Raw genomic sequence first — 27426 nt, forward strand, 5'->3', positions numbered from 1 at the left:
CAGCAGTAAACCCTTCTTTAATCAAGATACCATAAACCATCAGTGGACTTCATGTCTTTTTCCAACTTACACTGTATTTGTTAAGAATACAGCATTGCGGCCCAAACTGGACACTGTAAATTTACCATTGAATGAAGTGGTGGAGATGAGGACAAGTTCTATTTAATAACCTTGGCTTCTTCATCCTCTGATAACTGCCAAAGAGTACATTGGTCCCAAAAAGGAATCTCATGGGGATGAAGGAAATACACAGCCTTATATTTGTATCTTCCTCATCAGTGATGAAAAATTATCAGCCATAATCTCTTGGAGTATATCTTCTCTCTCTTTTTTTTCCTTTTCTCTTTGTCTGTGATTCTCTAATTAGATGTTTATTACCCTCTTCATTGTATTTTCCATGGCCCTTAATATGTCCTTCATACATTTCATCTCCTTTCAGCATTCTGGATGGTTACCCTCATTTATTCAACACTTATTGAGCACTTACTATGTGACAAGCACTGCTCTAGGCACTTGAGTACCTTAGTGAACAAAAAACATCTCTCTGCTCAGAAAAGACAAACTGAGGAAACAGACAATAAGTAATAAACACAACAAATGACTAAATCATGTAGAATGCAGAAGGTGATAAATGTCATTAAAAAAAGAACAGGAATCTCCACGCTGTTCTCCACGGTGGCTGTACTAGTTTGCATTCCCACCAACAGTGTAAGAGGGTTCCCTTTTCTCCACACCCTCTCCAGCATTTATTGCTTGTAGACTTTTGGATCGCTGCCATTCTGACTGGTGTGAAGTGGTACCTCATTGTGGTTTTGATTTGCATTTCTCTGATAATGAGTGATGTTGAGCATCTTTTCATGTGTTTGTTAGCCATCCATATGTCTTCTTTGGAGAAATGTCTGTTTAGGTCTTTGGCCCATTTTTTGATTGGGTCACTTATTTTTCTGGACTTGAGCTGCATAAGTTGCTTGTATATTTTTGAGATTAGTTGAAAAATTGCAAATAGAACTGCCTTATGACCCAGCAATCCCACTGCTAGGCATACACACTGAGGAAACCAGAATTGAAAGAGACATGTGTACCCCAATATTCGTCGCAGCACTGTTTATAATAGCCAGGACACGGAAACAACCTAGATGTCCATCAGCAGATGAATGGATAAGAAAGCTGTGGTACATATACACAATGGAGTATTACTCAGCCGTTAAAAAGAATACATTTGAATCAGTTCTGACGAGGTGGATGAAACTGGAGCCGATTATACAGAGTGAAATAAGCCAGAAAGAAAAACACCAATACAGTATACTAACACATATATATGGAATTTAGAAAGATGGTAATGATAACCCTCTATGCGAGACAGCAAAAGAGACACAGATGTGTAGAACGGACTTTTAGACTCTGTGGGAGAGGGAGAGGGTGGGATGATTCGGGAGAATGGCATTGAAACATGTATACTACCATGTAAGAAATCAATCGCCAGTCTGTGTTCGATATAGGATACAGGATGCTTGGGGCTGATGCACGGGGATGATCCAGAGAGATGATATGGGGTGGGAGGTGGGAGGGGGGTTCAGGATTGGGAACTCATGTACACCCGTGGCTGACTCATGTCAACGTATGGCAAAACCAATACAGTATTGTAAAGCAAAATAAAGTAAAATAAATAAATAAATAAAAGCCATGTAAAAGAAAAAAATAAACTTAAAAAAATAGGAGAGTTAAGCAATGTCTTCTGCTTTTTTTTTAATTACAAAAAAAGACAATCTTATTTGCCTATAATGTGATCACTGATTATCTTAGAAAATTCTGTTTCAGAGTATAAGTGAGGCAAATCCACATAATGTTAGTCATACTGGTTATGCGATGACATAGAAAATACTACACATTTTAGTAAGTCTTGCATTTATATAAGGTGTTTAACACTTGCTAGGAAAATTCACTTCTCCCCACATTTCTCTTTTTCTAAATCACTTTATTGAGGTATGATTGACAAATAAAAAGCTGTTTTAACACACCACACTGTTTTAATGACTGTAGTTTGTAGATAAATATATACCTGTGAACCCATCATCACAATGTAAGCCATGAACATATTCTTCATAAGTTTACCATAAATATATCATCTCTGTAAGTTTCTTCACATTCTATTTATTATTATTTTATATTTGTAGTGTGAGATAAGAATATTTAACTACAGATATAAACTCTTAGCAAATTTTTAAGTGTGTAATACAGTATTGCTAACTGTATGTAACATGATGTATAGATCTCTAGAATTTATTCACCTTGTATAACTGAAATTTTGTATCCCTTCACTGATACCTCTCATTTCCCTCTGTCTCCAGAAACCACTATTTCACTCTCTCTTTCTTTGAATTTAACTATTTTAGAATTCTCATTAAGTGGTATCATATAGTATTTGTCCTTCTATGTCTGGCTTATTTCATGAAGCACGATATCCTCCAAGTTCATCCATTTTGCTGCAAATGGCAGGGTTCCTCTCTTTTTAAAGGGTAAACAATATCCATTTTATGTAAATACTACATTTGACTTATCCATTCATTCACTGATAGACACTGAAGTTGCTTCCTTGTTTGGCTGACGTAAATATTGCTGCAATGAATACAGGAGTGTAGCTATCTCTCTGAGATGCTGATTGCAATTCCTTTGGATATACTCTCAAAAGTGGGATCACTGGATCATATGAGAGATCTATTTTCTATTTTTTGAGGAATCTTCATGTCGTTTTACATAGTGATTGTATCAGTTTACATTACCAACAGTGTACAAGAGTTCTCTTTTTTCCACATCCTCCCCAAATTTTATCTTTTAAAAAAATTAGATAAATTTGACACAATACATTTTATAAACTTAAAGTATACAGTGTGTTACTTTGATACACATCTACTGTAATATTAATTTGATTACCACTGAAGTAATATTTATCACGTTACATCTTTATAGTACAGTATTACTGTCTTTCATTAATTATATTATGTTTAATTCTCTATGGCTTACTTACTACTCGATACAAGTTCATACCTTTAAACACCATCAATCTTATCCCCGATCCCTGCTCCTCCATCTCCTGGTAACCATTATTTTACTCTCTGTTTTTTCACAGGTTTGACATTTTTAGATTCCACATATAAGAGATATAATACTTACTCTGTCTCATTTAACTTGCTTAGCATAATGTGCTCATTTCATCCATACTGTTGAAAATGCCATAGTCTCCATTCTTGTGGCTGAACAATATTCCGTTGTGGATAAAGAACACATCTTTCTATCCATTCACCTACTGACAGGCATTTGCACTGTTTCCATACCTTAACTGCTGTAAACAATGCAGTGATAACATGAGTATCCCAGGAGGCACTAGTGGAACAGAATCTGCCTGCCCATGCAGAAGATGTAAGAGACACATGCCCCCTGCAGGAGGGCATGGCAACCTTTTCAGTACTCTTGCCCTGGAGAATCCCATGGACAGAGAAGCCTGGCATGCTACAGTCCATGGGACTGCAAAGAGCTGGATGTGACTGAGCACACACGCACGCACCACACTGTTTCAATGACTGTAGCTTTGTAATATGCTTTGAAACAAAGAAGTGTGATACCTTCAGTTGTGTTCAATTGTTTTTTCTTCTTCACTGGCACTTCTTCCCAATCTTAAAGAACTCTACATTACCTGACAGCACATTGCATGTCAGGTGCATAAAATGTTTTTCTTAATGACTGAAATATCCCATGTTTTAGATAGCCTTAGATAGCTTTCTTTCTGCACACAGGAACTACTTCTATAAAAATTATTATCTTCATCTGTGACACCTTGCCTGCATCCAAGATGCCCCCACTACATGGCCTGTGGTTTGCATAGCTATCACTTCAAACTTAACACAGCCCAAACTGAACTCATCATTTCTTTCACTTGGCTGAACTTAACAATTATAGTACCACTCTGTTTGTCCCCAAGGTAAAAAAACCATTGCGTTATATGTTTTAAAAAGAGAAAGAAAAGAGATAAGAGTAATAACTAACTTTGTTGCTGCACTTAGTTGACCATTCATTCAACAAGTAAGTATTGAGTACCTACCAAAGACCAATATTCTCCTAGGTTCAAGGGATCTGCTTGTGAATAAGATTAACAAATCTGTTCTCATATACAATATATAAATAACAGTGACCTACTATATAGCACAGGAACTATACTCAATACCTTATAATAACCTATAATGAAAAAGAATTTGAAAAAGAATGTAAGTGTGCATGTGTGGATATACAGATAAATACATGTGTGTTTCACTAAATCACTTTGCTGTACACATGAAACAAACAATGTTGTAAATTAATTATACTTCAATTTAAAAAATAAAGAAAATTTTCAAAAAAAAAAAAAAAACCCTCTGCTTTCATGGTACTTACAGCCTAGAGACGAGACACACACAATAAAAATGGTAAACATAAACTATTCAGTATACTAGATGGTAATACATGCTTGGGTAAAATATAAAGCAAGGAAGGGATTGAGAATAAGCATGTGTATGTGGGAGATGATGTTCACGATGTTTTCAGTTCTAGATAAGGTAGCCGGGAAAAGCCTGAAAGGGTGACATTTGAGTAAAAACCTGAAGCAAGTCAGGATGTAAGTACCATGAGCCTATCCAGAAAAGAGCAGGTGCAAAGAAAGGCCCTAAGGCAGGAACATGTGTTGTGTTTTAGGGCACAGCAAGAAGGTCATTGTAAAGTAGAGTGATCAAGGGGGGGAATAATAGGAAATGAAACTACGTGTAGAGTGATCAAGGGGGAATGATAGGAAATTAAATTATAGAGGTGATGAGGCTGGGACCAGATCTTACACGGCAAGATGCTCTTTCTTCTCTAATCTTACTATTAGTCCCCTTATCCTGAGGCCTTATCAACTCATATCGACAACAGCTTCCAACTCATCTCAATCATTTTCCAGTTTAACCTCTACATTGCCTCTGGGATAATCCCAAACCACCACATTCAACATGGCAGTTACCCACTCAAGGAATCAGAATGGTTGTTTAATGCTTCAAGTCTAAATTAGTCTACAGGGTTTTCAGGGCTATTTTTGACCTATTTTATCTTAAATCTAGTACTTATTTCCTAATTATTTACTGAGCTCTTTCTTTCTTAAAGAAACAAAGAAGAACAAAGAAGGGTAAAGAAACAGATTCAAGACCTGGAGTTTGTCAACATCAACTTTTTCTTAGCTCTAATTGCCTCTTCCAATTTCCTGTATATATGCATTAATATTTTTATTATTTTTAACTCAAGTTTTGCTGCTTCTTAGTATCTTCTCTTCTTGAACTTACAATAAAATGCAGAATCTTTCTATGGCCATAAGGCCCTGCATCATCTGGTCCCTGATTATCTTTTCTTTTGATGTCCTTTCCTTTTCTCACTCACTGTATACCAGGGATGACTGCCTCTCAGTTCTCTGAATGTACGAAGTTCTTCACTGTATCTAAACCTTCTTCTGCCTAGATCGCATTATCTACTCTTTTTTTCTTTACTCAAACATTAAGGCTTAGTTTGAATGCCATAAAGGCTTCCTTCCCTGCACTCCAATATACATGAAGTTTCACAGCACCATGCATGATTTTCCTTTATAGCATTTATGACAATTTTTAAACTTTGTACGTATTCATGTGACCATATGTTCAACAGTCTCTCTACTAGAAAGAGTTAATCTCTCTACTAGTTCATAAGCTCCAGGAAGACAAGCAGATTTCTCTTGCCCATCCCAGTGTACCTAGCATCTAAAACAATAATTGGCAGATGCTTAATAAATATCAGTTGAACAAATGATTTAATACCTTATCTGGATACTGGTCACTCTTTTTCAACTACTTTCATTTTCTCCAAGAACCCTTGAGGTCTTCTCAGTCTCTCAAAGAACCATTTCTTCCCTGACTTCTTTTCCTTTTAAAAAAAAATAGTTCTTCAAATGTTGAATTCAAAACCCTGGTGACAACTGACCTAGCTCACCATGAAAGAAAAAGCCATCTCTCCCAGTATACCATTGCAAAGCTGGCTGTATTTCTTTACCAAACCATACAATTTAATCATAAATATAAATCAGTCTAAAATATAGTTAATTAGAAAAAATATATAAACCAACCAGGGTTTGGATAGGACTTCTCATTTTTTTTCAGCTTGAGAAGTTCTATAAAAACTTCTCTCTTAATAGGTTCTATTTTTTTGTTTCGTTTTCCCTGGCTTCTTATTGTGCTTAAAGTCTTACCACATGTCAATAAGATATCTGCCCATCTTACTTTTCCACTCAGCTTGTTTGGTACTTAAAATTGGAAATAACATGTTTTACATCTTTTAGGAATTCTGTAATGCCTTGTTCAGACCTGTTTAGCAGCAGGGACATTTCTTTTTCTTCCTCTAAATCCTCAGCAGGTATTGCTGCTGCTGCTGCTAAGTCACTTCAGTCATGTCTGACTCTGTGCGACCCCATAAACGGCAGCCCACCAGGCTCCCCCATCCCTGGGATTCTCTAGGCAAGAATACTGGAGCGGGTTGCCATTTCCTTCTCCAATGCATGAAAGTGAAAAGTCAAAGTGAAGTCGCTCAGTCACGTCCGACTCTTCGCGACTCCATGGACTGCAGCCCACCAGGCTCCTCCATCCATGGGGGGCCCATGTTTATTGCAGGGGCCCACAAACAAGAAAGCCTCAGTAAATGCTTGCTAAACTGTTCAATTACATGAAAATTTCTTGGATTCACAGAAGATTTATTGCTACTTATTTGATAGATGGACTTATTCATTCATTCATTCATTCAATAACTATTTAACACTCCAATTTTCAAAGTTCTGTGCTTGGCATTAGGGAGAAAATGGAACAAAAGACATACAAGGAAGCTCCCATTCCAGTGGAGGAAATCTATACGCATTTGTATAATTAGAAACGGGAGAAAGTTAGGTGCAGGGTGACATCACGTGCACAAGGAAGCCCCAGGACTGATTCTAGTCATAAATAGAATGAGGGAGGTTTCATAAAGTTGAGTTGTAAACAATGAACAGGAGCTTACCAAGCCAACAAAGGTAGAGAGGTATGAAAGAGCAAGGCATGTTTAGAAAAAGCCAAATAAGTCATCAAGAGATAAGGTGAGAGAAATAGGCAGAATTACATTATGCTGGGTCTTTTACGCCATGCTAAGTAACAAGGGTTTTTAAGGCTAAGTGGGAGCTGACATGAACAGTTTCCATTTTTAAAAAAGAAGGATGGTAGTGGTGTGGAGGATAACTCAGGGAAGGAAGACAGATTCAGGGAGTCTATGTTGGGGAGAAATGTGAAGGATCTGGGGTGACAGCAAGGATAAAGCTAGGGCAGTGATTTGACTGGCATTAGGAGACAGATGTTAAGAGGATACAGTGATTAATCGAGAAGGGACAGAAAGGAGATAGAGAGCCTAAGAGGCTCCCTAAGTTTCTGACATGGATCTCTGAGCAAATGTCTTTTGCTTGATTTAAGGAGAAAGTAGATATGTGAGGAAAAGAAAATGAACGCAGTTTAGGAATGATGATGGATGTCTGAAGCACGCCCAAGGGCATATGTCTGGTAGGAAAAAGGAAATGAGGACCTGAAGCTCAGGGGACAGGTCTTAATTAGAGATTTAGATTTCAAGGCTAAATATTTATGATGCTGGAATGATGAAATGGAATGAAAAATAGAGCTACCAAGGCCCTGCCAGCTGCTGCTTCTGACCTACAGCAGACTATCCAATACTCATCAGTCAACATGTATCAAAAGGCATGCTGCGGGCTGGCAATCTGTCACTCACTTTAGCCCCTCCAGATCTGCCTGGGAAATCAGCAAGGAGACTTAGAGGAGAGGAATAGCGGGTCTTTAGTTCAGCTAATATCTCCTGTACTCTTTGGCACACAGTGGAGAGTGTTCTGGCACTCCTGAACACTGGCACCGTGCGACCGGAGACGAGACTAGAAATATCTGAGGGGAAAAACAGTCACTCAAGGAGTCATCTTGAGGAGAAAAAACAAATCAATTTCTCTGTACCAATTCCCGGTACATCTGATGTAATATATTTCCCTCATCTCTTGCAACTTCTGACAACTGCTCCGAGAAAAGTAACATGCTATCAATTTGACAGCTAATCATAATGAGAGCAGAATTATCTGATAATATCAGCTCAATGACCTAAAAATTTTAAGACCTTACGTACTACACAAATCCTAATGGAAAGAAGAGTGTTTACTGATTAAACCTAGGTCTAAAATCTACTTAATAGTTCACTCTTAAAACTTAAAAAGTGTATATTTTCAACAAAGAATCTTACAGTTTTATTATGTGAATCTCAAGGTGGTATAGTTCTCTAATATATAGGGATTTTAAATGACCAAACAATTCCAGAAACTCTAATAAAACATTTTTTAATATTTCTTCTTTTAAAATGTTCTGCTGTTTCTTGAGACTATCATAAACAATAATTCCAAAGATAAAACAACTACATGGACTGATGATTCTGTGTGAATTACAAATCAGAGCAATGGGGTGCCTCGACTAGGTGTGAGTCTTCGCTGTACAGTAAATCCAATTTTTAAAAAAAGTACCAGGCACAGGCACTGTGCGTGGTGCTAGGGTCATGGAGAGAGAAGACATAGTCCCTGGCACTCAAAGATGACAAATACTGTGCTCTGGTTTTCAAACTGTCACCCTTGGACCTTCAGTGGTTTCACAGGGTACTCACTAGATAGGGGCATGGACACTGTAAGATTCCTATTACTTTCCCTTTTGACAACTTAGTAGTTCTATTTTATCTGTTTCATTTATTGGACTTCCTTATAGAAATTAGCTTGAAGAAAGGATTCTTCCATACACAAATATAAATAATACAGTTTACAAACCTCTGGTATAGTGGGAAAATAAGGGCAGTCAGAATCTACTGGGACACATGCTGGGAGCCACTGGTGACAAGGCTCCACATGCTCTCATCAGTAAGTGCATCATTTTACTCCCATGTCAAAGTGAAGCACAGGGCTTTGGAAGGAGGCAGGCAGGGCAGGATAGTCAAGATCAGAGGTACCATGGAACATACAAATTAACTGCTTTCTCTGTACTCTGTTACAACTTCCATTTTAAACTTTCTCAAATGTATAGCACGCAATTGGAAGAGTAAAACAGCTGTTTTCAAATCTTAAGTAAAACAACAACAACCACCCATAAAGTAGTCTTATCACAGAAAGTTCCCAAAAAATATAGAAGTATCCCAAGATTTATTTTCTGTCTGTTCTACCTAGAATATAACCACAAAGAAAAGCTGGGGCTTCCCACAAAGGTCTTCTCACCCCATCAGAGCCTTGCTGAACTGAAGAGGAAGAGAAGCCTAGTATCGCCTTGATTTCTCCCTACCTTTCAAGGGGAAAAGCACTGCCACAGTGGCTCATGCTTAAGGGCCTCACTGCTCTGTCAAGACACATGGTCTATTGCCCGTCAGCCTCTTTATGTGGCTTCTCCTCCAACCCAAGGCAAAAAGGAATGATGGAGTCAGTACAACTTCTCCTTTTGTCCAGAAGATGCTCTTCCTCTTACAGGGCAAGACTGAAAATGAGGGCTGGGGCTACCCTCAGACAGAACCACATTAGCCTATTTCCTTGGGAACCCTCTCTCACACAAGCAGCAAAGTAGAGTCCAAGGGTTCCTGCATTCAAGAGCAGGGTCTCTGTGCTGAATTTGCTTTGTTCTATGTTTCTCCTTTGTGTTTTCTCTGGCACTGAACAGACAGATGCATCCTCTTCTTTCCCTGAGCTGGTGGTGGCCAAGACTGAGGGGAAAATAGGCACAGGATACAAAAGAGGCCCCCAGTTTTCAGGGAAAACTGGGATGTGAAGGAAAATCCTCAGCCAAATAAGAGTAGGTTACTTCACCTTGTTTTCCCTCCTCTATGCATCTGTCTTCTCTGAAGTCTAGAGATGCCCATGATCCAGGACATACCATTTGAATAGTCTCAACCTCGCGAGAGCCTCTAGCAACTTTTACCTGATCTGCTTGCCTTCTCTCATATCATATAAGGAAAAGAAGACATCAGTATCTTCCCCAATGGTGTTGTAGGTGAGACTCTTCAGACTGAGGAAGAAGTGATGTGGTACTGGTATCCGACAGCTTTCCCCATGACGTGGGCGCACTGTATCCACCTAACGAGGAAGGCAAAAGACAGTGACTTCTATTTTAGTTATCATATTGACCCTAAATGAAATGAAAATGAAATGACTAACTCTCCTCATACTGCTGAAGGGGATCATGTGAGAGAGAGAGATTAGAGGTGTTATCTCTGCTACTAGCAGGTGTTGTGTTAATGTGCTTGGTTTGAGGTAGGCAAATACATAGCTGGGAAAAGTAAACAGAGTGAAGGAGATATGGGAACAGTAATTCCAGTTGATGAGTGAACTCAAAATCTCCACCAGGCCACATACATCTAAATTCTCCAGAGAACCATTTTCAAAGTCACTTCTTGGAGATGCTGTCACGATCCTGTTGGACTTGGTTTACACTGTTAGATAGTAATAGTTACTGTTCTAAATACCATTTTTATTTTCTCAGACTGATTCATTTTAGTGTCTCTGTCTATTTTATTTCAATTGTACTTGTGTGAATTTGCACAGAGGAGTGGAGACTAGCCAAGTTTGCTAGGAGATCAGAGTTCCTTAGGTCACAATAAAGCAGTCAGTGGTTAAAAAAAAAAAAAGTCAATAATTTCCTGATGCATACCTATTTTATAACTGCTTAAAAGAAAGAATTAGGGAAAAAACTGGGAGGCCTGTCTTAAGTTGCTTACCTGAGATGTGCTTTGCTGTACACTCTGCCGGCTAGATAAATGCTATGGAAAGAAAGAAAAAGATCAACTGGGAAAGAAACTAACTTTTGTTGCCATTTTAACTTTTTAATTGAAGAATAATTGCTTTACAGAATTTTGTTGTTTTCTGTCAAACATCAACAAGAATCAGCCATAGGTACACCCATGTCCCCTCCCTCCCATCTACCTCCCCATCCCACCCTTCTAGATTGTCATAAGCCCCTGTTTGAGTTTCCTGAGTCATACAGCAACTATCTTTTTAAAGCACCTTCTATATGCTAAGCATATTTTACATATATGATCTCATTTCATTATAATAACCTTGTTAGACAAATGTTGTTTATATTTGACAGAGGCAACTAAGGCTTAGTACAAGGAAGTGAGATGCTGAAGATTCCACACAGCAAGAAGGTGGCAAGTCTAGATTCAAACCCAGGCCTTTCTAGCTTAGAGTATCAGCCAAGTCACAAAAGGGTGCCTGATACTGGAGTTCTGCTTCACCACTGTCCTCTCCACACACTGTACCACGCCCTGCACTACGTGACGCAGCTTCCTTGGGCTCTCCACTGGAGGAGGCAGAGCCTTTAACCCCAGGTGGCTCCTTTCCAAACATCTCTTCATGCTGCTCCTTTGGGGCTGGCTAAAGTCAGCAGAAGCAGATTCCAATCCCAGCTACAGGCACTTGCTTGTGAAACTTCAGACAAATTGCTTATGCTCTCCAAGGGACATTCCCCTCGACTATAAAAATGAAATAAAAGCTTTCACTGTCTTCCTCACAAGGTTACTGTGAGGTTCAAATGACACAATGGGAAGCAGCATGACACAGCAGTTAGGGACCTAAGTGCAAGAGTCAGAGCTGCTGGTTAAATCCTGACTCACACTTTCCTCACCTGTACAGTGAGGATGACTTTTTGTGCTGAACCTCACAGGGTCTTGTGCAGATTAACCCAGCACAGTACACACTGTAAATGGCTGATCACTGTTATGGTCAGTTAGTATTATTCTTATTATTGGTAGTGTTCTTGATAATTAGCTATTACAGGAAAGTCTGTCACATTCAGAAGTAAACCCTGAATGCCAGGAAGAATGGTGGGTTCGCCATTCGTCAGGTCCTTGGTCTTGGCAGACTCGGCAATGAGAGTTTCTATCCTGCTTCCTTCTGGCCCCCAGAGGCAGCACTGCTTAGGTGGACTGTTTCATATCACATGGGTAAGAAGAACGGCTGCTGATTAGAATGGTTTTGTTCTTTTACCAAATATATTTAACCCTGAATAAAACTGAAGTACAATTAAATATTAAGTGCATCTCACTAGCTGTAGTAGTTATTAAATATTCATGTGCATTATTAGCTATAGTAGCAATTATTATCGACTATTAATGTTCATCCATGGGAATACATGTTCCCATGATACATATTAAGTATAATTAAAACAGGTCTCCACCAGCTGGGGAAGTTAGCACACAGAATGCCTATGTACAAAAGAATACCCCATATATAAAATAGGTCACAAAAAAGCTTTAAGAAAATCATGCTTTCAAAAAAAAAAAAAAAATCAAGCTTTCCATGGTTTACTGACCCGTATCCCACTGGGAAGGAAGTTACTGGCCTGAAACTCTTTCCACTGCTTTATTTTATTTTTAGGGGCTACATTAAGTCATTCTTCTCAAGTGAATTTACTGACTAGCTCTTAAAAGTGACTACCAATTCATAATCATTAATATTCAATTATAACTATATATGGGAGTTCACAGCTAATTTCAGTGTAACTCATCCCAGCTGACAGTAACAGACATCATTCCAGACTTCAGAGGTATCAAATCTGGGAAGAACTCTTCAACTGAGTCTGAAAATACACCCATGGGTGGCCAGAGAATGGCATCAGAACTGGCATTCTGGAATGTCTTTCATGGCACCGTAAGGAAAAACCACTACCCTGCTGTCAGGAAGCAGTCAGCTGGCCAGCTAGTACTTCCCTCTTCAGAAAAATCATCACCTGTGTTAGAGCTCTAACGTATTATGTTCCCATGTTTACTACCCAACTCCAGATTTTGCCCTATCAGTGCACGAGGTACCTAGCTTAATCATCTTTATATCCTAAGGGCAATATACATACAAAATACATATTAATTAAAAGTAATGTATGGACTACACTATTGCCTCTGCCAAATTTTACCCCACAGAGAAGTCGTTTTTAGCCCTTTGGAGTCTCTGGTACATTAGTTCATAAAGGTCTAACGATATGGTGGGGAAGGGGAGTGCAGCTTGAGGTATTCTATTCAGTTGAATAACACAATTAATTGCCTGCTATATACACTGGGAATTGTGTTAGATACTTTGGGTCTTACAAGGAAATGTAAGACATATATATCTGGTCAGGATCACCAACGAAATGATGCTTGATGGTTATAATAAATAATCTAATCAATTGATTTAAATCTAGAAATGGAAGTATAAACATTGATTTCAAAAGAACATTGATTAAAAGGTAAATAGTTCTAAAGGCTTGCAATAAAAAAATCAGTCCTCCATTCACCCAGTACCATTCTCCAGAGATAAGCAACTTCCAGTCTTTACTGTGTTTTTTTCTAGCATTTATCATATATTTCAAAATGTCATACTTATACTGCTCTTTTTTAAATCCAGTCTGAGATTTATCTACTGGCTTCTTATGGTAGCTGAAGATTTTCACACTTGTTTACATCTATTTCATCTGTCTTCCCAGTAGCTCACAAGTATGGTTAAAACTTATTTATAGTATTATAACTTTTATATATAGTTCACTTCTGAGCCAAGGAATGTACTTCAATTAAATTTTCTTTCTTCTACTACTTTATGATTTTGTACTGGATTTATTTAAATTATAGGGTCTCTTCTACAACCACCTCCCTGCCCACAGCTCTATAAAACACCTTTCAGTAGCAGATCCCACCTGGCTGCCCTCCTGCTTTATCATGGACCAGTTACTCTCTAGGTCTGTCACACAACTGTCATCCTGCACCTTCCCACTGATGTTAACCTAAGAATTCTTTGCCCCTCCTGTTTGAGTTAGAATCTCTTTCCTGGATGGGACATTTAAGTATCTTTTCATTTACTTCTTCATGTCAAATATATAACTTATTTCTCTATTGTTTCCTGAAAAGGGATCAAAGAAAAAGGTTTGTGATTTTGAGCAATCAAAGTTTTCTTTAGGCTACTTCCCTACTTGATGGATAGAGTGGCTGAGTAAATACAGAATTCTAGGTTAAATTTTATCTTCCCTCAGAATTTTAAAGGCAATTTCTCATTATTTTCTAGTTTTCAATATTGCATTAGGAAGACAAATGCTGTTCTTACAACAAATCCTTTAGCAGGTGACCTATTTTTCACTCCAGAAACTTTCAGCTTTAGTGAGCTGAAATGTCACTATTAAGTGATAAATATTCAGGCTTTTTAAATATGAGTACTCCTATCTAAAAGTTCTGGGAAACGTTTTCTAGCTTTATTGATATATAATTGGCATAAACATTGTATGAACTTAAAGCATACAATGTGGTGATTTGATACTGTATATATGGCAAAGTGAATACCACAACAAGGTTAGTTAACACCTCCTTCATCTAACATTTACCTTTCTGTTGTTACTGTGGTGAGAACAATTAGATCTACTCCTTGGGTAATTTTCAAGTATATAATGCATTATTGTTAACTACAGTCACCATGTTTTAGATTCCCAGAAATCAATGTTCTTGTAACTGGAAGCTTGTACCCTTCAACCAAAACCTCATTTCTCCCATTCCCCAGCTCTTAGCAACCACCAATCTACTGTTCGTATGAATTCAGCTTTTTAAAAATTCTGTATACAAGTGAGATCATAAAGTATTTGCCATTCTCTGACTTAATGCACCTAACAACATAGTGTTCTCAAGGTTCACCCAAGATGCAAATGGCAGGATTTCCTTCTTTATTATGACTGAATAATAATTCCACTGTATAGACACACCACCTTTTTCTTACCCACTCATCCATCAATGAAGACACAAGTTTTTCCCATGTCTTGGCTACTATGAACAATGCTTTAATAAACATGGAAGTAAAGCTATTTCTTTGAGATCCTGATTTTAGTTCCTTTGGCCCTGTCACCAGAAGTGGGTTGCTGGACCATACAGTAGTTCTACTTTCTATATTTTGAGGAACTTCCATTCTATTTGCCACAGGGGTTATAGTTATTTTTATGTTTTCTATCTTTTAACATTCATATTAAGAGTTATATATCACCCTATTACAGTATTGGAGTATTCTGAATTTGACTATATACTTATCTTTACCATTGCATTTTACATCATCATATGTTTTTATGTTACTAGTTAGCACCCTTTCATTTCAGCCTAAAGAACCTTCAGCATTTCTTGTAAGGCAGTTCTAGGAGTGAAGAACTCCTATAGCTTTTCTGTGTCTGGGAAAATCTTCCTAATTCCTCTGTTTCTGAAGGACAACTTCGCTAGGTGAAATATTCTTGGTTGGCAGCTTTTTTCTTCCAGCACTTTGTCTCATCCTACTCTCTCCTGGCCTGCAAAGTTTCTGCTGAGAAATATGCTGTTAGTCTTATAAGGGTTTTTTTATAAGTGACAAATTTCTTTTTCCTTACTACTTTCAAGATTCTCTGTCTCCTTCACTCTCCAATCTAATTATCACCAAAATTCATCTGCATTCTCCATGGTATTTCTTCTCCATTCCTATTGCTGCCTAGCCATTATTTCTTGTCTGAATCATTTCCATGGTCTCTTTCCTCCCTCATTCCAGTCTTCTGCATTTTATACTCTCTCAGCATGGCTCAGGTGGTAAAGCATCTGTCTACAATGCGGGAGACCTGGGTTCGATCCCTGGGTTGGGAAGATCCCCTGGAGAAGGAAATGGCAATCCACTCCAGGACTATTGCCTGGAAAATCCCATGGACAGAGGAGCCTGGTAGGCTACAGTCCATGGGGTCACAAAGAGTCGGACACGACTGAGCGACTTCACTTCAGCATTTAGAACCCACATCCAATCACATCACTCCATGGTTCTATCAGAGTAATAGTTCTATCAACTTGGGGCTTACAAAGGCTTGCATGCTCTGGCTGATGTCTCTTTCTTGGTTTTATCTCACAATCGCTAACCCGTACTTATATGTCAAAGTTACCAAGTATCTTACAGTTTGCTGGAATTACTACCTCCCTACGCTCTGTGCCATTTTGGGATGTCTTTTCCTTTGGCTTGCTTTTCGGTTGAAGCCCTGTTCATCCTTCAAGACTCATCTTAAGTATCACTTGCCTGGAAGCTTTAATTGGAAGTTTTCATAGATTTTTCTCAGCCCCAGGATATCAGTCACTCCCTCTAACAGCAGGAGTGTATATCTCAATTATTACATGCAGCTCATAAACATCCTTGTTTGTGGTCTATCTGATCTCACTAGAGTAATTTTTAAACATGGGGACCATGCATGGGTTTCAGAGGCAACTATCAATTCCCTAAAATTGAGTGTAGAATTTTGTATGCAAAATCATACTTGTATTGTCCTGGGAAGAAATATTATCTGATCCTCCATACCCTAGAAAGAGCAACCAATATCCTAGATGGTGACATTCTTAAGAAAAAGAATGTCATGTTCATCTTTAATTTCACACCTATCACTTTATGACAACTGAACACAAATGCTTTTGTATTCTTATAAATATATATAAGCAAATATACAGAAGCAACTGATATGTCATTTGTGTATGTTATTTAGGCAAATTTTCTGTGGTCCTTGACCAAGCAACATACTTTGCATCCTCTGCATTCCCTAAAAATATTACATTTTCAACAGAAGTTTGTAATGTTTTCTAAAACTTGTAATTCTCACCAATATAGTCTCACCTCAAATATATTCTCCTCAAAGTGAGGCTTGACCCAGTCCCTTAGTCTAAGCTTAATAATCACCTGAGATTTCTTATGTTTATTTGTTTTACTATAAAATTTCATACCTTTGTTTTAGTTACTTCTTCTCACTCAGCCTGCAAAATATCACCCACCCTGGTCATCAATCAATTCAATATACTTTTATAATAACCAACAGATAGTTAAAGATTTATCTTAGAAGTATTGGTACACTGATAAACAACATTCTACTGTATAACACAGGGAACTATATTCAATACCTTATAATAACCTATAATGGAAAAGAATCTGAAAAAGAATACATACACACACATACACACATAAAACTGAATCACCTTGCTATACACCAGAAACTAACACAACAATGTACATCAACTATAACTCAATAAAAAAATTTTTAAGAAATGCTGGTACTTTATTTCCAGGGTTAATCACTACATTAACTAATAACTGGCTCTTTTCAGCTTCAGTATCTTCTCTTTTAGTAACTTCTTCATGCTGAAGGAACTCTCTTCACCAGCAAAACCAACTGAGAAATGACCCCTAGACATTACAGTAAGCCCAACAGCCCTACACAGTAATTCCCTTTAGAGATTGAGTATGATAGGTACTGTCCTGATAAGGAAGACCCCCTTAAATACACTTGAAACAAAGGTGAATGATTTTAGCAATACTGTTTCATAATATAATTAGAAATAATAAGAGAGAAAAAAATTAAGTGTGCAGGAACAAACTACCCTGTGTAATATTTCTTACCATTTTATAGAGGTCTGAGACACTGATCTGGTCTGAATCCACTACTTCAAAGTCCTTTCGAGGCACCAGATCCAGGCCCAAATGCCTAGGAAAGAGAAAGACCACATTCAGCATGCCGTGTCCTCAGATTACTCACCTCTCTTTATAAGCCTGGAAGCCTATGCCAGCCATGACCTTGTGGACAGAGGTTCAGATGCTGCCTTAGCAGAAACATGCCTTTATCCAGCTGAACTGTGACTCACAAAGAGTCAGACATGAACAACAATGTTCACCTTTAGATAAATAAATGAGGCCAGGAATTTTAAGACTGTGACAATTTTAGTCATCAAGCAGTTCTCCCTGTAATGCTAAAAAAGGATTCATTCAGTATCACGTTTGTTAACAGATTGCTTGAGTTCATTATGGATGGATTTTCTTTTCTCATATTATTAATAAGTCACGTTTATTTTTCTATTTCCCCCTATCCTGCAAGTATGAACAAGGCTCAATCATGCATTACTTTCACTAGGATAAAAAAAACTAGTGTCCAAGTAGATACGGATTTCAAAGTCAAAATCAAAAATAAGCTTCTGGGAATTCCAGGAGGTCCAAAACTCTGTACTTTCAGCGCTGAGGGCACAGGTTCAATCCCTGGTTAGGGAACTGAGATCCTGCAAGGCATGTGGTATGGCCACAAAAAAAGGAAAACAATTACCTCCTAAAAGTATTAAACTCAAAGAAATGCATGTTTTGGTTGCATTTTATTTCATTTTCAACTTAATTAATATTGACGTTGGGTTATAGTAAAGACTTCACCACACATTAGCCAATATCTTAAGACATCTTAGATGGAAGTTTAACCAGAGAGCACTACTATTGAAGAAAACAAAACTTCAAAGATCTGGTGTAACTTGGGCAGGGGAACAAGTGATGATGATTAATGGTTGGTTAGGAGGCAATATAGGACACCGGAAATAACTCTGTACCGGAAGAGCTCTTAGGTTCAAATACGGTATATAATTTATTTTCAGTACATATTAGGTCCTTTCTCACTCTCTAGAATAACAGCTCTAAATCTGGAGGCTAATGGAATTAGGGGGTTGTGGAGCCCCGCAACTACCTATACAAGTATGTGAATGTCTTCATGTATTCATTTTCTCTGACAGGAGGGCCTGTAACTCTCATCAGGGTTTCAGAGATGCTCTGTAATCACCCTACTCTAAAACAAGTGTTATGAATTACTGCACCCAGCAAAGTATTCCACAGATGATGGAAGGAGAAGTATACATATATTTCTCTTCACCTAGATTATGAACTATGTTTAGAATGCTAACATACGCTAACAAATTCACTAGGCTCTTTCTGTGCATAAAACTCCCACTGAGAATTAAACCTTTACTACATTACACTGAGATCTGAAACTCTTATTTGAAATAAGTCATGTATACATCCAAAATGCAAAATTATTTTATTATAATTTATACCCTATTTTATAGGAAAAGGTTTTTATTTTTTTATATTTTATATCAAGAGGTTCAAGAAATTATAATAAGAAATGAGACTGATAAAATACAAATGGGAACTCAAACCTACATGAAGAAGCCATAAGTAAATACACTAATCACAAAGACTAGTATGATTACTATGACCAAAAATTAAAATTTAGATGTATAGTTTTTGGCAGGAAAGAAAAAAGAAACCTATTTTCCTATTAAAGGATAAAAATCTCATATTTTTCTGTTATCTATTACTATAATTTGTTTTATTCTACAATAGAGAAATGTGAGTTTTTAAAGAGGAAACAATTTTTTGGTACTAAATGCTAAAAAAAATAAACATTTAGTTTTTCATGATGAGAAAATCAGTAATATACTGTTGGCCTTAACTACAATAGTTCATAGTTTAAAGGTAAACCCATGCCATCAAATATGATTCTTGAAGTTAATGCACTTAAATCTGTAAGAGATTTTATTTCCTATCTTCATACATCAAAGAGGTACTCCATTCAATCAGCTCTTATTAATTATTCTTAATTTCTCTGAAATAATGCCAGGCCTCTGGCTTCTAATACTTATAGCATGTAAAGGCAGCAGTGTCATGGAGAGCAAGATATAGTTGAAGTCCATCCTTTCTATCTCTCTCATCTTAAAAAGCAATTTATAATTTAAAGATAATGAAGTTATGATATAAAATTGATATTTGACCTCAAATACCAATTTATAATTTAAAGATAATGAAGTTATGATATCAAACAGTGGAAAGATCACAAAAATGATAGTAGAATTTGTATAAGAAAGTGAAATTAGACAATTTATCAACCTAAAACATTTTACAAATTTTCTGTAGTCATGGTGTGAAAACTTCTTTAAATACAAAAACAAAGATTTCATGCATATTCTTTAACCACTGGTTGTCACAAAATACAGGAGGTAGTCTCAATATTATAATAACAAAAAGAAAGACTGTACAAATAATCCAATCAAAACAGATATTTTCATTACAATAACTTAAGAAAAAATCCACATGGATCTAAGTCAGTAAGGCTATGAGAGTATGTGCCCAGTGGGAGTGCACCACATGCAGTCTCCAGGAGCATGTCTGGAGGCATCTATGAAAACTCTACCTTAGCACTGTGAAAACCTTAGCTGGCCTGTCCATTCAATTATTCACCCATATATCCATCAACTCACATCAAAGACACTCGCTGAGGATCTATCATGTACCAAATGATGGTAGATACAGGAAATAAGAGTAGTTTTGAGCCAAGCAAATGTTCATATCCAGCATGTTAATTCTCCCCTAATAGCAAAGTGCTTTAACTCTCCTAGAAGTCGCTAGAACATAGTACCGTTGTTTCCTGTTTCATTATCTTGCTGCTGCTGCTAAGTCACTTCAGTCGTATCCAACTCTGTGCGACCCCATAGACAGCAGCCGACCAGGCTGCCCAATCCCTGAGATTCTCCAAGCAAGAACACTGGAGTGGGCTGCCAGTTTCTTCTCCAATGCATGAAAGTGAAAAGCAAAAGTGAAGTCAGTCGTTCAGTCGTGTCGGACTCTTCGCGACCCCACGGACTGCAGCCTACCGGGCTCCTCCATCCATGGGATTTTCCAGGCAAGAGTACTGGAGTGGGTTGCCATTCATTATCTTAAAAGTAAGAAAATGATTAACAGGTGATCTAATTAAACCGAATGCTGATTTCCTTCTAAGATCATCTTCAATGGAAGGAGAACAGTTTCCAAGAGCTAAACTGAAGAACTCTCCTCAGAGAAGAAGGCAGAGATGCTGCACAGGGAGAAACAACACATGTCCACTAAAACTGCACCCTGTAAAAGAGATTCCTGGCTCTTTCTTCCTATAGAATACTCTAAAAATAGTGAACGGTTAAGTGCAGGGGATGGTCAACTTAGTCTCTTCTCACAGCAAAGGAAGGTAGTGCATCAGAGCGGTTAGGAGCATGTTCTCTGATATTGGATTGCCTAGTTTGTATCTTGACTCTCCCACAAGCAGGACTCTTCTTGACTCTTTTCTACTATCATAGACTAGTGTATGTACCCTCTTCCAACAACACAAGAGAAGACTCTGCACATGGACATCACCAGATGGTCAACACCGAAATCAGACTGATTATATTCTTTGCAGCCAAAGATGGAGAAGCTCTATACAGTCAGCAAAAACAAGACCGGGAGCTGACTGTGGCTCAGATCATGAACTCCTTATTACCAAATTCAGACTTAAATTGAAGAAAGTAGGGAAAACCGCTAGACCATTCAGGTATGACCTAAATCAAATCCCTTATGATTATACAGTGGAAGTGAGAAATAGATTTAAGGGTCTAGATCTGATAGACAGAGTGCCTGATGAACTATGGAATGAGGTTCGTGACATTGTACAGGAGATAGGGATTAAGACCATCCCTATGGAAAAGAAATGAAAAACAGCAAAATGGCTGTCTGAGGAGGCCTTACAAATAACTGTGAAAAGAAGAGAAGCAAAAAGCAAGGGAGAAAAGGAAAGATACAAGCATCTGAATACAGAGTTCCAAAGAATAGCAAGAACAGATAAGAAAGCCTTCTTCAGTGATCAGTGCAAAGAAAGAGAGGAAAACAACAGAATGGGAAAGACTAGAGATCTCTTCAAGAAAATTAGAGATAACCAAGGGAACATTTCATGCAAAGATGGGCTCGATAAAGGACAGAAATGGTATGGACCTAACAGAAGCAGAAGATATTAAGAAGAGGTGGCAAGAATACACAGAAGAACTGTATAAAAAAGATCTTCACGACCCTGATAAATCACGATGGTGTGATCACTCACCTAGAGCCAGACATCCTGGAATGTGAAGTCAAGTGGGCCTTAGAAAGCATCACTAGGAACAAAGCTAGTGGAGGTGATGGAATTCCAGTGGAGCTATTTCAAATTCTGAAAGATGATGCTGTGAAAGTGCTGCACTTACTATGCCAGCAAATTTGGAAAACTCAGCAGTGGCCACAGGACTGGAAAAGGTCAGTTTTCATTCCAATCCCAAAGGCAATGCCAAAGAAGACTCAAACTACTGCACAATTGCACTCATCTCACATGCTAGTAGAGTAACGCTCAAAATTCTCCAAGCCAGCCTTCAGCAATACGTGAACCGTGAACTTCCAGATGTTCAAGCTGGTTTTAGAAAAGGCAGAGGAACCAGAGATCAAATTGCCAACATCTGTTGGATCATTGAAAAAGCAAGAGAGTTCCAGAAAAACATCTATTTCTGCTTTATTGACTATGCCAAAGCCTTTGACTGTGTGGATCACAATAAACTGTGGACAATTCTGAAGGAGATGGGAATACCAGACCACCTGACCTGCCTCTTGAGAAATATGTAAGCAGGTCAGGAAGCAAGAGTTAGAACTGGACGTGGAACAACAGACTGGTTCCAAATAGGAAAAGGAGTATGTCAAGGCTGTATATTGTCACCCTGCTTATTTAACCTATATGCAGAGTACATCATGAGAAACGCTGGACTGGAAGAAGCACAAGCTGGAGTCAAGATTGCCGGGAGAAAATATCAATAACCTCAGATATGCAGATGACACCACCCTTATGGCAGAAAGTGAAAAGGAACTAAAAAGCCTCTTGATGAAAGTGAAAGGGGAGAGTGAAAAAGTTGGCTTAAAGCTCAACATTCAGAAAACGAAGATCATGGCATCTGGTCCCATCACTTCATGGGAAATAGATGGGGAAACAGTGGAAACAGTGTCAGACTTTATTTTGGGGGGCTCCCAAATCACTGCAGATGGTGACTGCAGCCATGAAATTAAAAGACGCTTACTCCTTGGAAGAAAAGTTCTGACCAACCTAGATAGCATATTCAAAAGCAGAGACATTACTTTGCCAACAAAGGTCCGTCTACTCAAGGCTATGGTTTTTCCTGTGGTCATGTATGGATGTGAGAGTTGGACTGTGAAGAAGGCTGAGTGCTGAAGAATTGATGCTTTTGAATTGTGGTGTTGGAGAAGACTCTTGAGGGTCCCTTGGACTGCAAGGAGATCCAACCAGTGCATTCTGAAGGAGATCAACCCTGGGATTTCTTTGGAAGGGATGATGCTAAACCTGAAGCTCCAGTACTTTGGCCACCTCATGCGGAGAGCTGACTCATTGGAAAAGACTCTGATGCTGGGAGGGATTGGGGGCAGGAGGAGAAGGGGATGATAGAGGATGAGATGGCTGGATGGCATCACTGACTCCATGGACTTGAGTCTGAGTGAACTCCAGGAGTTGGTGATGGACAGGGAGGCCTGGCGTGTTACGATTCATGGGGTCGCAAAGAGTCGGACATGACTGAGCGACTGAACTGAACTGAACTGAGACTAGTGTAAGGATTAATCCATGTAAAGCACTACTACACTTCCAGGCACTGTGAACTGCTTCCGGTGTTACAATTATCATTATGTGTTATATCATTAGCTAAAACATGACTTAGAGTACAAGGATTGTGATTAAAGAGAATGTCCAAAAAAAGACTCCTAAACAGATAGACACAAGCAGGAGGCATACAACTACATATGTATCTACATATAGACGTAGTTATAAAATTGGGAGAGAAGTACACCAAGTTTGTATATTGCCACCCTGCTTATTTAACCTATATGCAGAGTACATCACATGAAATGCCAGGCCGGATGAATCACAAGCTGGAATCAAGATTTCCAGGAGAAATAAAAACCTCAGATGCAGGTGATACCGCTCTAATGGCAGAAAGTGAAGAGGAACTAAAGGGCCTCTGGATGAGGGTGAAAGAAGAGAGTGAATATGCTACCTTAATACTCAACATTCAAAACACTAAAATCATGGCATCCGGTCTTATCACTTCACGGCAAATAGAAGAGGTAAAAAATGGAAACAGTGACAGATTTTAGGCTCCTGGACTCCAAAATCACTGCAGACAGTGACTGCAGCCATTAAATTAAAAGACATCTACTCCTTGGAAGAAAAGCTATGACAAGCCTAGACAGCATATTAAAAAGCAGAGACATTAATTTGCCAACAAAGGTCCGTCTAACCAAAGCTATGGTTTTTCCATTAGTCATGTATGGATGTAACAGTGGGACTATAAAGAAGGCTGAGCGCCAAAGAATTGATGCTTTCAAATTGTGCTGGGGAACTCTTGAGAGTCCTTTCGACTGCAAGGAGATCAAACCAGTGAATCCTAAAGGAAATCAACCCTGAATACTCATTGGAAGGACAGATACTGAAGCTGAAGCTCCAATACTTTAGCCACCTGATGGAAAGGGCCGTCTCATTGGAAAAGACTCTGATGCTGGGAAAGACTGAAGGCAAAAGGAGAAGAGGGCGACAGAGGGCGAGACGGTCAGACAGGATCCCTGACTCAATGGACATAAATTTGAGCAAACTCTGGGAGATAGTGGAGGACAGAGGAGCCTGGTATGCTGCAATTCATGGGGTCGAAAAAGTTGGACACAACTTAGTGACTGAACAACAACAACACACAGATGTAGTAGAGAACTGCTTCCAAATGGTCTTACTAATGGCTTAGGTGAATGTGTGTTTAATAGCTCAGTGGTGTTGAACTCTTTGTGACCTTTAGGACTTAGCCACCAGGCTCCTCTGTCCACGGAATTTTCCAGGCAAGAATACTGAGTGGGTCTCCAGTTCCTCCTCTAGGGGATCTTCTCGACCCAGGGACTGAACCTATGTCTCCTGTACTGCAGGTAAATTCTTTACCCTCTGAACCACTGGGAAAGCTTAGATGAACAGTCTTCATAAAAATATTTAGTCTTCTTTAGTAACTTGTTATTAACACTATAATGACAATGTTATGAATCACAATAATTAATGGATTAATCATTCAATAATTTCAATAATTCAATAAATATTTCTTAGCACCTACTCTATGCTAGGCTCATGCTGAACTAAGGGACACAGCAGTGAATGAGACATATTTCTGCTCCTACCTTCTTTTAGGTGTGCCTCTCAAAAGTTCTGAATCTAACAAATTCTTTGAATTTTACATGTCTTTTGAATGTTCCATATTATATTTTCTTTTTAAATATAATTTTACTTCTTTATTTCTGTTTGGCTGTGCTGAGTTTTTGTTGCTCTCTAGCTGTGTTGTGGGGGCTTCTCATGGCAGTGGTTTCTCTTGAGCAGAGCACAGCCTCTAGGCTGCATGGGCTTCAGTAGTTGTATAGCCCGTGGGCTCAGTACCTGTGACCCCCAGGCTCTACAGCATAGGCTCAATAGTTGAGGCACACAGGCTTAGTTGCTCTGCATCATGTGCGACCTTCCTGGATCAGGGATCGAACCCAAGTCTTCTATGTTAACAGGTGGATTCTTAACCACTAGAACAGGGACACCCTCTATTCTACCGTATCTTCTTCCTTCTGGGTTTCCTCATCTGAACCACAGAACAGAAAATAACCTGAAGTTAACTAATAATATCTGATGGATGTTTTAAGGCATTTAGGACTTATTAGGTTGGTGTAAACATAACTGCAGTTTTTGCATTGCTGAAATTTGCCGTTTGATATTGGAATACAGTCTTAATAAATGTGATTATGTTATTTTAATTACATCATTTAAAATACATTTTAAAAAACATTTTAAAGCACATTTCTTACTCTGTTTTTTGCTAATGACTTATTACTTTGTTTATTTTATATTTATTTCAGACAATGGAAGTGATGTTAGACAAAAAGCAAATTCAAGTAATTTTCTTATTTGAGTTCAAAATAGGCCGTAAAACAGGAGATACAACTTGCAACATCAGCAATGCATGTGGCTCAGGAACTGCTAACAAACGTACAGTGCGGTGGTGGTTCAAGAAGTTTTGCAAAGGAGATAAGAGCCTTGAAGATGAGGAGCACAGTGCCTGGCCACTGGAAGTTGGCAGTGACCAACTGAGAGCAATCATCAAAACTGATCTTCTTAAAACTACATGAGAAGTTGCCAAAGGACTCAATATCAACCATTCAACCATTCTACAGTCATCTGGCATTCGAAGTGAAGTGAAGTGAAAGTTGCTCAGTTGTGTCCCACTCTTTGTGACCCCAAGGACTATACAGTCCATGGAATCCTCCAGGACATAATACTGGAATGCATAGCCTTTCCCTTGTCAAGGGGATCTTTCCAACCCAGGGAATGAACTCAGGTCTCCCACATTGCAAGCAGATTCTATACCAGAGAGCCACAAGGGAAGCTTAAGAATACTGGAGTGGGTAGCCTATCCTTTCTCCAGGGGATCTTCCCTACTTAGGAATCGAACTGGGGTCTCCTGCATTGCAGGTGGATTCTTTACCAACTAAGCTATCAGGGAAGCCTTAGCATTTGAAGATAGTTGGAAAGGTGAAAAAGCTTGGGAAGTGGGTGCCTCATGAGCTAACTAAAAAATTTTTTTAAATCATTGTTTTGAAGTATCATCTTCTCTTATTCCATGTGGATCACAATAAACTGTGGAAAATTCTGAAAGAGAGGGAGATACCAAACCACCTGACCTGTCTCTTGAGAAACCTGTATGCAGGTCAGGAAGCTACAATTAGAACTGGACATGGAACAACAGACTGGTTCCAAATAGGAAAAGGAGTACATCAAGGCTGTATATTGTCACCCTGCTTATTTAACTTCTATGCAGAGTACATCATGAGAAACGCTGGGCTGGAGGAAGCAAAAGCTAGAGTCAAGATTGCTGGGAGAAATATCAATAACCTCAGATATGCAGATGACACCACCCTTATGGCAGAAAGTGAAGAAGAACCAAAGAGCCTCTTGATGAAAGTGAAAGGGGAGAGTGAAAAAGTTGGCTTAAAGCTCAACATTCAGAAAACGAAGATCATGGCATCTGGTCCCATCTCTTCATGGCAAATAGATGGGGAAACAGTGGAAACAGTGGCTGACTTTATTTTTTTGGGCTCCAAAATCACTGCAGATGGTGACTGCAGCCATGAAATTAAAAGACGCTTACTCCTTGGAAGGAAAGTTATGACTAACCAGTATATTAAAAAGCAGAGACATTACTTTGTCAACAAAGGTCCATCTAGTCAAGGCTATGGTTTTTCCAGTAGTCATGTATGGATGTGAGAGTTGGACTAAGAAAAACACCAATAGAGTATACTAACGCATACATATGGAATTCAGAAAGATGGAAATGATAACCCTGTATGCGAGACAGCAAAAGAGACACAGATGTATGGAACAAGCTTTTGGACTCTGTGGGAGAGGGAAAGGGTGGGATGATTTGGGAGAATGGCATTGAAACATGTATAATATCATATATGAAACAAATCGCCAGTCCAGGTTCGATGCATGATACTGGATGCTTGGGGCTGGTGTACTGGGATGACCCAGAGGGATGATATGGGGAGGGAGGGGGGTTCAGGATGGGGAACATGTGTACACCTGTGGCAGATTCATGCTGATGTATGGCAAAACCAATACAATATTATAAAGC

The 27426-nt window shown here is 38.6% G+C and overlaps 1 protein-coding gene across 9 annotated transcripts in view; it reads right to left on the reverse strand.

Annotated features, from left to right (window-relative positions):
* The window catches only part of DOCK3 (dedicator of cytokinesis 3), a 292652-nt gene that overhangs the window by 140977 nt on the left and 124249 nt on the right, over positions 1–27426 (reverse strand). For 8 of the 9 annotated variants that reach the window (XM_042236152.2, XM_042236151.2, XM_042236154.2 and 5 more), the window contains 3 exons: positions 17504–17588; positions 10834–10875; positions 10038–10192 (listed from right to left, as the gene is read on the reverse strand). In XM_042236152.2, coding sequence (XP_042092086.1) covers positions 10038–10192; positions 10834–10875; positions 17504–17588 — 282 coding nt within the window. Of the gene's footprint in view, positions 1–10037; positions 10193–10833; positions 10876–17503; positions 17589–27426 lie in introns of those variants that run through there. The other variant, XM_060402507.1, reaches the window with a different exon arrangement.

The sequence above is a fragment of the Ovis aries genome, chromosome 19, assembly GCF_016772045.2.
Source record: "Ovis aries strain OAR_USU_Benz2616 breed Rambouillet chromosome 19, ARS-UI_Ramb_v3.0, whole genome shotgun sequence".
NCBI lineage: Eukaryota > Metazoa > Chordata > Mammalia > Artiodactyla > Bovidae > Ovis > Ovis aries.